Source organism: Anabas testudineus, chromosome 18, assembly GCF_900324465.2.
Source record: "Anabas testudineus chromosome 18, fAnaTes1.2, whole genome shotgun sequence".
NCBI lineage: Eukaryota > Metazoa > Chordata > Actinopteri > Anabantiformes > Anabantidae > Anabas > Anabas testudineus.
In genome coordinates, this window is record NC_046627.1 from 7925611 (window position 1) to 7936247 (window position 10637).

At 38.8% G+C, this 10637-nt stretch overlaps 1 protein-coding gene, 1 long non-coding RNA gene and 3 other non-coding genes across 5 annotated transcripts; 1 reads left to right on the forward strand and 4 right to left on the reverse strand.

Annotated features, from left to right (window-relative positions):
* Positions 1-27: 27 nt before the first annotated feature.
* Positions 28-101, reverse strand: trnan-guu. Its single transcript has one exon. It is a non-coding gene; the product is annotated as a tRNA-Asn (tRNA).
* Positions 102-908: 807 nt separating this feature from the next.
* Positions 909-5026, reverse strand: LOC113168728. Its single transcript, XM_026369762.1, has 3 exons — positions 4585-5026; positions 3426-3483; positions 909-1074 (listed from the first exon to the last, which is right to left on the reverse strand). Exons 1-3 carry the CDS (start codon positions 5024-5026, stop codon positions 909-911), a joined length of 666 nt encoding a protein of 221 aa, XP_026225547.1.
* On the reverse strand, positions 932-1005 carry trnan-guu. Its single transcript has one exon. It is a non-coding gene; the product is annotated as a tRNA-Asn (tRNA).
* On the reverse strand, positions 1837-1910 carry trnan-guu. The gene has a single exon. It is a non-coding gene; the product is annotated as a tRNA-Asn (tRNA).
* Positions 5027-8148: 3122 nt separating the features above from the next.
* LOC117153026 lies at positions 8149-9789 on the forward strand. Its single transcript, XR_004463426.1, has 3 exons — positions 8149-8239; positions 8381-8416; positions 9591-9789. It is a non-coding gene; the product is annotated as an uncharacterized LOC117153026 (long non-coding RNA).
* Positions 9790-10637: the final 848 nt, after the last annotated feature.

Sequence of the window (10637 nt, forward strand, 5' to 3'; positions counted from 1 at the left end):
TGTGTCACCTTTGGATACTTAAATCTCCGTCCCTGGGTGGGCTCGAACCACCAACCTTTCGGTTAACAGCCGAACGCGCTAACCGATTGCGCCACAGAGACCTGTATGGTGTGCTTGAGGGGGTGTGGCCTCGACAGTCAGGCTCCACCCCTTTTTGTCATTTTTAATTCTAAAATTTCCCAAACAGGTAGTTTAACTCACACCACACATTAGATTTTAGTGAATAACGAGACCAGTCAAACTTCTGACTACAAACTAAACTTTATTCAGCTGCAACAAGATTAAACTCAAGATTGGAAACAACACTGACACGAACTAATTTTGTGGTATCTACAGTGTTTGCAGTTTTAAATTAATGGATAATTATTTCAGGATAAGTTTAAACCATGATCGTAGTTTCTCATGTTCTAGTTGTAGTTGTACTGTAAAGCCTTTAAATTGAAAAAAGATTAGTTTGTTAAGGTGTTCTGCTCCATCAGCAGCTTAAAGAACTGTTGAATATAGAAGTTAAAGTAGAAACCTAAAATGAAGTATAATATGGCCACAAACTTATAGTTCATGTTAGTATTTCTAAGTATTTGCTTTTAGATGAGATCAGTTTTTAGTTTGACAAAAAAAGTTCCAATGAAAGAAAAAACTAATAAAAATACAGGGTGAATGCTGTAATAGAAAGTTTTCACATCTTAGTTTCATCACAGACTAGGGTCGTGTTAAGCTTAAATGCAGTTGAAAAACTCTATTGTTGAGAGCTCTAATAAAAAGCGAAGCACTGACTCGCCAGGTAGAGAGTCTTAAATGAAACACAGTTATTCTCTGCATGTTACTGTTCATCCGTTTAGCGTATTTATCTGAAATAATCTTAAATGAGTGGGAATTAATCAACTGGTAACAAGTAATTGATGGATGTGTCACCTTTGGATACTTAAATCTCCGTCCCTGGGTGGGCTCAAACCACCAACCTTTCGGTTAACAGCCGAACGCGCTAACCGATTGCGCCACAGAGACCTGTATGGTGTGCTTGAGGGGGTGTGGCCTCCACAGTCAGGCTCCACCCCCTTTTTGTCATTTTTAATTCTAAAATTTCCCAAACAGGTTGTTTAACTCACACCACACATTAGATTTTAGTGAATAACGAGACCAGTCAAACTTCTGACTACAAACTAAACTTTATTCACCTGCAACAAGATTAAACTCAAGATTGGAAACAACACTGACACGAGCTAATTCTGTGGCATCTACAGTGTTTGCAGTTTAAAAATTAATGGAGATTTATTTCAGGATAAGTTTAAACCATGATCGTAGTTTCTCATGTTCTAGTAGTAGTTGTACTGTAAAGCCTTCAAATTGAAAAAAGATTAGTTTGTTAAGGTGTTCTGCTCCATCAGCAGCTTAAAGAACTGTTGAATATAGAAGTTAAAGTAGAAACCTAAAATGAAGTATAATATGGCCACAAACTTATAGTTCATGTTAGTATTTCTAAGTAGTTGCTTTTAGACGAGATCAGTTTTTAGTTTGACAAGAAAAGTTCCAATAAAAAAAAACTAATAAAAAGACAGGGTGAATGCTCTAACAAAACGTTTTTACATCTTAGTTTTCATCACAGACTAGGGTCGTGTTAAGCTTAAATGCAGTTGAAAAACTCTATTGTTGAGAGCTCTAATAAGAAGCGAAGCACTGACTCGCCAGGCACAGAGTCTTAAATAAAACACAGTTATTCTCTGCATGTTACTGTTCGTCCATTCAGTGGATTTATCTGAAATAATCTTAAATAAGTGGGAATTAATCAACAGGTAACAAGTAGTTGATGGATGTGTCACCTTTGGATACTTAAATCTCCGTCCCTGGGTGGGCTCAAACCACCAACCTTTCGGTTAACAGCCGAACGCGCTAACCGATTGCGCCACAGAGACCTGTATGGTGTGCTTGAGGGGTGTGGCCTCCACAGTCAGGCTCCACCCCCTTTTTGTCATTTTTAATTCTAAAATTTCCCAAACAGGTTGTTTAACTCACACCACACATTAGATTTTAGTGAATAACGAGACCAGTCAAACTTCTGACTACAAACTAAACTTTATTTACCTTCAACAAGATTAAACAACACTGACATGAGCTAACCGGTAGTGCCACAGAGACCTGTACGGCTTTTTAGAAAGGGCTCTACAGTCAGGCACCACCCCTCAAATTAAAGGAGAATTAGTTCATTTTTAACGTGGTAAAAAAGTCAAAAGGCAGGGTGTTCACAGATACTAATAATTTTAGTCATAGAAAAACACATACAATTATTTTGAGATATTTGGACACTGAACTTCCTCTAATTTATTGGAATGGAAGAATGTGCACATGTAGGTACAGAAATAAAGTATAGCTGCTTGGACTGACTACAGTCTAACACGGTAAATCGGCAGAAAGATTAAAAACACATTTAATACAAAAACATTGTGACAGGAGAGATAAACTATTTAACAATAAATCTCTCAATGTTAATATTTGTGGATGTATCCATATTATTCCCCAAATTAGCTGGATTTAATTAATGGTTGATCCAATTATAAATCCTGACGCTGCAAATATATATATATATATATATATGCGTGTGTGGTTGTATCCTCAGATGGTCACCTGGCTGTTTGGTTTTGAAGCCCAACTCTACCAATACGCTCAGTGAACTAGACTGAAGAGGGTTGCTGTTATTTACTGCTGTGCATGCTACTGGTCTGGATGTGTCAACTGTGGTCACTTGGCTCCAATATCTCTGTCCCTGGGTGGGCTCGACCCACCAACCTTTCGGTTAACAGCCGAACGCGCTAACCGATTGCTAAGTTAGTTAGTTTTTTAAATTCTGCGTTATCAGCAGCTTAAAAAACTGTTGATTATAAAACTCATCAAGTTTCTAAATGTGTCATGTGTGATGTAAACTTGTTTCATGCAAGTCTTATTAACCAGTTAGTCAGTGTTGACAGTTGATTACAGAAATGGCAATTTCTAACAAAATAAAAAACGTTTATTCTTGTAGTACTTTGCTTCTCCCTGATGTAGATCTTTTGCTTCAAGTCAAATTGAGTAAATACAGCATTTATACTTAATTACATGACTTAGACGATTACACCACTTACATACATCAGCAACTGGAATGTTCAATAAAAATTGGTACAAATGTATTACCAACCAGTAAAAATAGCTGCTACCACGGTTGTGGAGCCACTGAGCTGAAAAGCTTTGTTAAGGAAGAACCTTCACCAACTTATTTCTACTTGACTTGCTTCACTTTCAAGTTGCTAAACGTGTCATGTGTGTTGTAAACTAAGTTTTGTTCATCAGTTAGTCAGTGTTTGAGAACCTGCCCCTGTTTTATTGTTTTGTGTCTTGATTACTACTGAAACAATAACTATAAGTAGGACAAGAACAACAACAGCTGCAATTCTAACATGAAGCAGCTGATGTTCTTCCAGATGCAGGAATTCAGTGATTGGTCCGTACCAGGTGCTGAAGGGAAGAAAACAGGTGTGAGGTGTCAACTCAGGTAAAGTGGAATAACCCTTTACTTCTCTGCTCTGGTGAAAAATCTGATGTACTAATGCAGGGGTCTCAAACTCAATTTACCTGGGGGCCGCTGGAAGCAGAGTCTGGGTGAGGCTGGGCCGGATCAGGTTTTCCACAAGAAAAGTTTTATTTAAAAAAAATCTTATCTTCTCAAGTCTCTTTATTTTTATTTTTTATTCCAGAATAAATAAAAAAAAAAAAAAAATGAAGAAAATAAATCAGTAAGAAATAAATAAAATAATAATGAAAATAATAACTAATATATTCCTCTGGTCAGCGACTATAACTTGGACTTATTAAAGTTCATTTTAGGGAAGCTGGGGGTCAATTCTCTCAAAAACTGCAAATAGTGCAATGCAAATAAAAATACATTGACCCACAAATAACGGTGCGACCCTATAATTGGTCCGGGTTACCGGGGACTGTTATTGTCGATGGACAGGTGTCCGTACGTGACTGCAGACTACAGTAGGCTGCATTGAGTTCCTTACTTTTCTTTTATCCCGCCGCAAACGCATCACTTTGACTTATAATCTCCCGCTGGGAGAAACTTAAAAAAACGTTTTATTTGAAGTGTTGTGAACGCAGCGCTGGGACGAATGTCCACGTGAGCGTCATAGAAACGAGGCCGCAGCCAGGATGAAACTCTCTATGTCAACGCTGCTGTCACTCATCGAGACCCATATACCCCACTGTGATTGGTTGATTTGTTCAGCTCCTCACTAACTCTGTAATACATCAAACTCATGGGCCGCACTAACATTAAACTTTCATATGAAAGTGGGGGCCACAAATTATCGTTCTGTGGGGCGCAATTGGCCCGCAGGCCACGAGTTTGAGACCCCTGTACTAATGGAAACAATAACAAGCCAAGTCACTTTACCCTGGTTCATTATATTATTACAATAAATCAAGCCTGTTTCATGTAAGTTAAGGTTCATTGCAACTTAACTGCAACTGTGATTACACATTTTTTTTCATGCAACTTATTTTTTCATATCCATATGTTTATAAAATACAGTTCCCACAGATCCCATAGATTACCTGAGTTTTCTACCTTAAGGTTGATGGTGCACCAGAGCTTAGCGTGGGCTCTTTTCCTGTGGGTTGTGTTTCTCGCTGAAACTTCACACTCATAAATTCCAGTATCGTTGATGGTGACGCTCTTCACAATCACAGAAACGTCTCCATCCTTCATCTCTGGATCTCTCAGCTTCACTCGGTCCACATAAAGGGGATGCTGGTAGGATTCCTGAATGTTTTCATCACGATAGAACAGGACGTAGTGATCGGACTTCAGGTCAGGTTTGACCCACTTTAACACTTCAATGGGAGCCTGTGAAGAACCCACACAGTCCAGAGTGGCGTTTTCTCCAGGCTTCACTGTGACCTCTTGTGAATGTGAAACAATAAGGACAATAAGGGCAACCGATATGAACCAGCACTGACTAATTGGTAAAGACAACACAACATCATGATAGTACATACAAACAGAAACACAGAAGAGAATATGAATGAAGAATAAAATGAAGGGGCTTACATAAACCCTGAATGAAAAACAACATTTCTAGAATAAATTAGACACACAATACTGTATTATACAAAACGGATACACAGCACCTACTGTAAGTGCACATGAACACAGATGATGTTAATAGTACCACAATACAAGACTTCTTCTCTTTCGGCTTTTCCCATCCGGGGTCGCCACAGCGAATCATCCTTTTCCACCTCACTCTATCATGAACATCTTCTACCCTAACACTAGCCAACCTCATGTCCTCTGTTAAGACATCCATATATCTCGTCTTTGGCCGTCCTCTTGCCCTCCTGCATGGCAGCTCCATCTCCAACATCCTTCTACCAATATATTCACTATCCCTCCTCTGAACAAGTCCAAACCATCTCAGTCTGGCCTCTCTGACTTTGTCGCTAACACAGGCAACGTGAGCCGTCCCTCTGATGTACTTGTTCCTTATTCTGTCTAACCTGGTCACTCCTAAGGAGAACCTCAACATCTTCATCTCTGCTACCTCCATCTCAGCCTCTTGTCTCTTCCTCACTTCTTTCCAGAGCAAACCCCCACCTCTCCAGCTGTTCCTGTACCTGCTCTCTACTCTCACTGCAAATTACAATATCATCCGCAAACATCATTGTCCAGGGAGATTCCTGTCTGACCTCATCTGTCAGCCTGTCCATCAACATAGCAAACAAGAAGGGACTCAAAGCTGATCCTTGGTGTAGTCCCACCTCCACCTTGAACTCCTCTGTCTGACCTATAGCACATCTCACCACCGTCATACTTCTCTCATACATGTCCTGGACCACTCTGACGTACTTCTCTGCCACTCCTGACACCACACTACAAGACTGAAAAATGCTAATTAATCAATATTAATATAATTTTCTATAAAACATTCCAGTTAAAATGATCTGTCTTTTTCCCTTAGGAATGACTATATTTAGTTTCACTTTCTTCTCATAGATTAGTTTGCTGAACATCCTAAGAATAACTTCACTTCACAGCTTACCGTCGGAGGCAACAGCGACAATCACATGTGTTATAAATGTGAAAAGAATCTGGATTAAACAAGCCATGGTGCTCCAAGAAGAGACGTCTTTATCTGTTCTCACGGTGTTGCTGCAGCGTGTGACAGGGGGATAAAAACAGCTGATGTCACTGTTGATGTCAGCATCATTTTAAAGAGACAGTTTCTACTTATCTCTTACAGCGTGGAGGACACATCCTGTCTTGCTTGATTTTCCTGTTTGTTTGTTCTTCTCTGTGAGTCTTATCACATGAACATGCTGCTAACGTTAATGCAGAAATTTTATTTTAACAGTGATTTTGATATTGTCCTGTCAATTAAAGACTAAAAGACCCGATCAGCTAGCAGCCAGTTCCCAGATCCTCAAGAGTTAATGTTTTACTCTCCATCACTGAAAACGTGAACTAGTAGAAGAAAGCAGCAAGGACGCCTGATCAACTCCAGTTGCATCACTTGTTTATTTGAGGTAAAGCAGCAATTTAAAATTAAATTCAACAAGTAAAAGAAGATCTTATGGGTACATTAGATTTGAAAGTGTTCATTACACCGACTCGTTTCTGACTTTCCAAATTTCACTTCTCATATAATTACATTTAGATATTGTTTGTTTCAAATAGATTTGGTAGTACATGAAAGTGGAATTAATGAAGTGATCAGTAATTATAAAAGAATATCACTGTTACGAACAGACTAACGGGACGAACGAGTAAGAACAAACATATATATTTATTAACAAAAGGGAAGGGGACCCAGGGAACTAACACAAACTAACAAAGTATCAACACAAAACGCGCGGGAACGCAGGCAACAGACGAACCAACAAAACATACAAAGTACCAACTAATAAACCACTAGACAAAAATACAAACTACAACTCACTAAAAGAAATACAAAGTCACAAACGAAAATCACTGGAAAACGAGAACAAAACATACAAAACTAACAGGACAAAGTATCAACTGAAAAACACTGCATGAGCGCAGACCGAAAAACTCAAACCGACAAACCAAAAACAAAACAGTGCCTCACAAACAAACCAACAAACAAACAGACAGACTAGCTGACTGACCGACTGACTGACTGACCAGATTGTGGAGGAGTAGTGTGCTGCATGAATGAAATCAGGGTGAATGACATGAACGAACAAACTAACTAACTAACTAACTAACTAACTAACTAACTAACTAACTAACTAACTAAAGAGAATGGGATGAACAGCATGTATGATGTCAGGGTGAAATGAATGAGTCAATTAGTCCAGCAGTGAGTGGAGGGCGGAAAGTGGAGGAAGTCCATATATGGTGTGAGACAGGAGGGTGAGACCAGAACAAAACAAAACCAAAGCTGCAGACAGGGGCAGAGGGAGGAACTGGAACAATCACTGACCTTTCATAAACATGAAGTCAGTAGATACCAAAGCTGACATCAAACTGAAGAATAAAAACTAAAATAAAATGACTCAGAGTGATGCAGCAGATTATTTCTTAAGTTACTGTTTTAAACCAGCAGATGTCAGCAAACACGTACTTAGCAGCCAGTGATAAAACAATGCTAGAAGTACTTAAACTCTGCATAGTAAACTGCAGAAATATGTGTGAAACTCTTCCATTTAAACTCCCACCAAAGTCTGTAATTATTGGCAAGAAAATATCAATGAACATCAAAAGTCAAAGTATTATGTGACCTTAGTTACTGATAAATTGTCCTAAATTATCACACTGGGTAATTAAAGATTATTTAAGGGTTTCATTACATGATAAATAACATAGTAGTGAACCGATTCAGTCAGGTCAGTCCAGTCTCTTTGCTCAAAGCTGCTGGTTTTAACTATCGTACAAACAATGTGTTCCCAACATGGTGACTGAAAATTAAAGGTAACAGAGTAAACAGCAAAGTATGTCAGTCATGTAGCATTCAAACACCTAAGTTTTATAGTTTAATATAGTCAAAGATCCTGGAAATTCTGGAAGAATCTTTAAATCCATATTTACAGTCACGTGTTTGTACAGTGATCAAATCCTAATCAGTGTTTTAAACTATTTTTGTTCAAGAACTGGAGATGTGAACCACAATCCCTCCATACTAACCTGCAAAGAGGAAGTGGACTCACATTAGTAAAATGGAGCGGGCGTCTCTTCAGTGGCTGCTCTGTAAGTACAGGTTTACTGTTTTATTTATTTACTTGTTTAACGGTTTCTCACCAACTATAACTCTTCCTGTGTGTCTTGTTGAGAATGTTTCCTTGAGAGAAAATGTATCCATAAGCTAAAATTAACCTTTTTTCTCTCTAGTTGTGACGTTGATGATCGGCTGCAAAACAAACCAAGGTTAGTACAATCTGACAACTGTATTATTTATTACCAACATATGTTATTCATACAAAAGAACAGATAAATGTTACATATTACAGTTGAACACACACTTTCAGATGTTATTACAATTTTCATATCTGGTGTAGGTGAATTTTTTGTATCGTTTAATTTTACTTTTAGTGAGAGATCGTCTCAGATTGGGCTGATTTGTCTGTTGTGGTTGTACATGTATCTTGTGTGTGGGTACAGTGCTGCATGGGGCTTCTGCAGTTTCCCTTTAGGATAATAAAGGGAAGTGAAACACCTTTATGCAAGGTTAAGGTTACTTATGTAATGATATGACCACGCTGGTTTTCAGATATCTTATTCATAGATATGAAAATGTTACCACAACATATGAGTCATTTTTTCAAGGATCGTAGAGTGAGATTTGTCTTGTTAATTTGAAAAAAATATTCTAAAATATGTTACAATGGTGTCATTACCACCACACAATAGGCTTTAGTAATTAAAATAAAAAAATTGAAGTGAAACGAGACAAGTTGATATTTTAAAAGTCGACTTCTGAAAGTGGAGACTGAAAACAAGACTTAATCTGCCGGACAGACAACCAGACTGAAAGCAGACACAACTCTGACACTTGTCAATGAATCAAAATAAAACCCCTGCATGTTTCTACAGCGGAAAAATTATTTTTCTGCAACTTTCTGAGAAAAAAAACACTGATTGTTCATTAGAGTTTAAAATATAATAACAATAAAACTTCTTTGTAGAAATTAAACATAGAAACACAAACTGTGGAAGTTGAGTCATGACAACAGCACTCACTCCGTGTTAGTTCGAAACATTTCACTACTCATTCAAGTAGCTTCTTCAGTGTAAAGATAGTTGGTTAGAGACCACAGATTTATCCTCCAGGTTTGGTTTCACTACACACCTGGTCTTAATATGCTTTTCATTAATACTATGTACTCTAATTCAATTCAGACCGTGACAACCTTACCCGTTCTTTACTGGACTAGATGTTGTCAAGGGGTCTTTATTATACTCTTTGTAGACATTGTCAAAGCAAGAAGCTTCATTATAATGTAATATAATATAATATAATAATATATATATATAATAATAATATATATATATATATATATATATATATATATATATATATATATATTTTTTTTTTTCACAGCCTTTCTGACTGTGAGTCCCAGCAGCTCTCAGTTGTTTGATGGAGATTCTTTCTCTCTGAGCTGTGAGGGGGACGACAGCTCTGCTGGATGGACACTCAGGAGGAACACAATCAAAGAAACCAGGACTCAATGTGGAGATGGTTGGGGAGAACCAGCTGGTTCTTTTTGCAGGATCAGTCACATTGTCCCACTGGACAGTGGAGTTTACTGGTGTGAGTCCAGAGAGGGATCAGCCAGTACCATCATCAACATCACTGTCTCTGGTAAGATCAGACTGTGGAGTTAGTGTTGATGAGTCTGTGTGGAAATGGATGAAATGCTGTAGTTTGTCTCTGTGTTGAGGTGGATCAGTGATCCTGCAGAGTCCTGTCCTCCCTGTGATGGAGGGACATGATGTCACTCTGCACTGTCAAACAAAGAGCCCTCCCTCCAAGCTCCCAGCTGATTTCTATAAAGATGGCTCCCTCATCAGGACTGAGCCTACAGGTCACATGACCATCCACCATGTTACCAAGTCTGATGAAGGCCTCTACAAGTGTCACATCAGCAGTCATGGAGAGTCTCCACCCAGCTGGATCTCCGTCACAGGTCAGGAGGAAAACTCTGAGTTCAACATTTATTTCATCCACACATTCACCTGAACAGGTGGATTCTCTCTACAGGTAAAACTACAACTACAGCCTCACCACCTGCCCCCACCTTCCTCCAGCTCTTGTTCATACTGGTCCTCCACCTGGTGGTGTTCTGTCCGTACTTCATCTCCACTCTCCTCATGGTGTCTTTATATCGACACAGACCCACAGGTAACTCTCTGAATCAGTCCCTGACCTGACACCTAAACACTCATCAGTCAGTCTCAGTTGTCTCTAACTCAAATCTTCAGGTGTTAACTGTTGATTCATTTTCTTTCTAACCTCTGACTGTAGGATGTGATCAGCTGGTCTCTATTCCCACAGCCCCAGCTGTCCAGGAAAAGCAGGGACTGGATGACGAGTGTGATGATGTCAGTGATGGTCCAACCACAGAGAATCACATCTGAGCTGAAC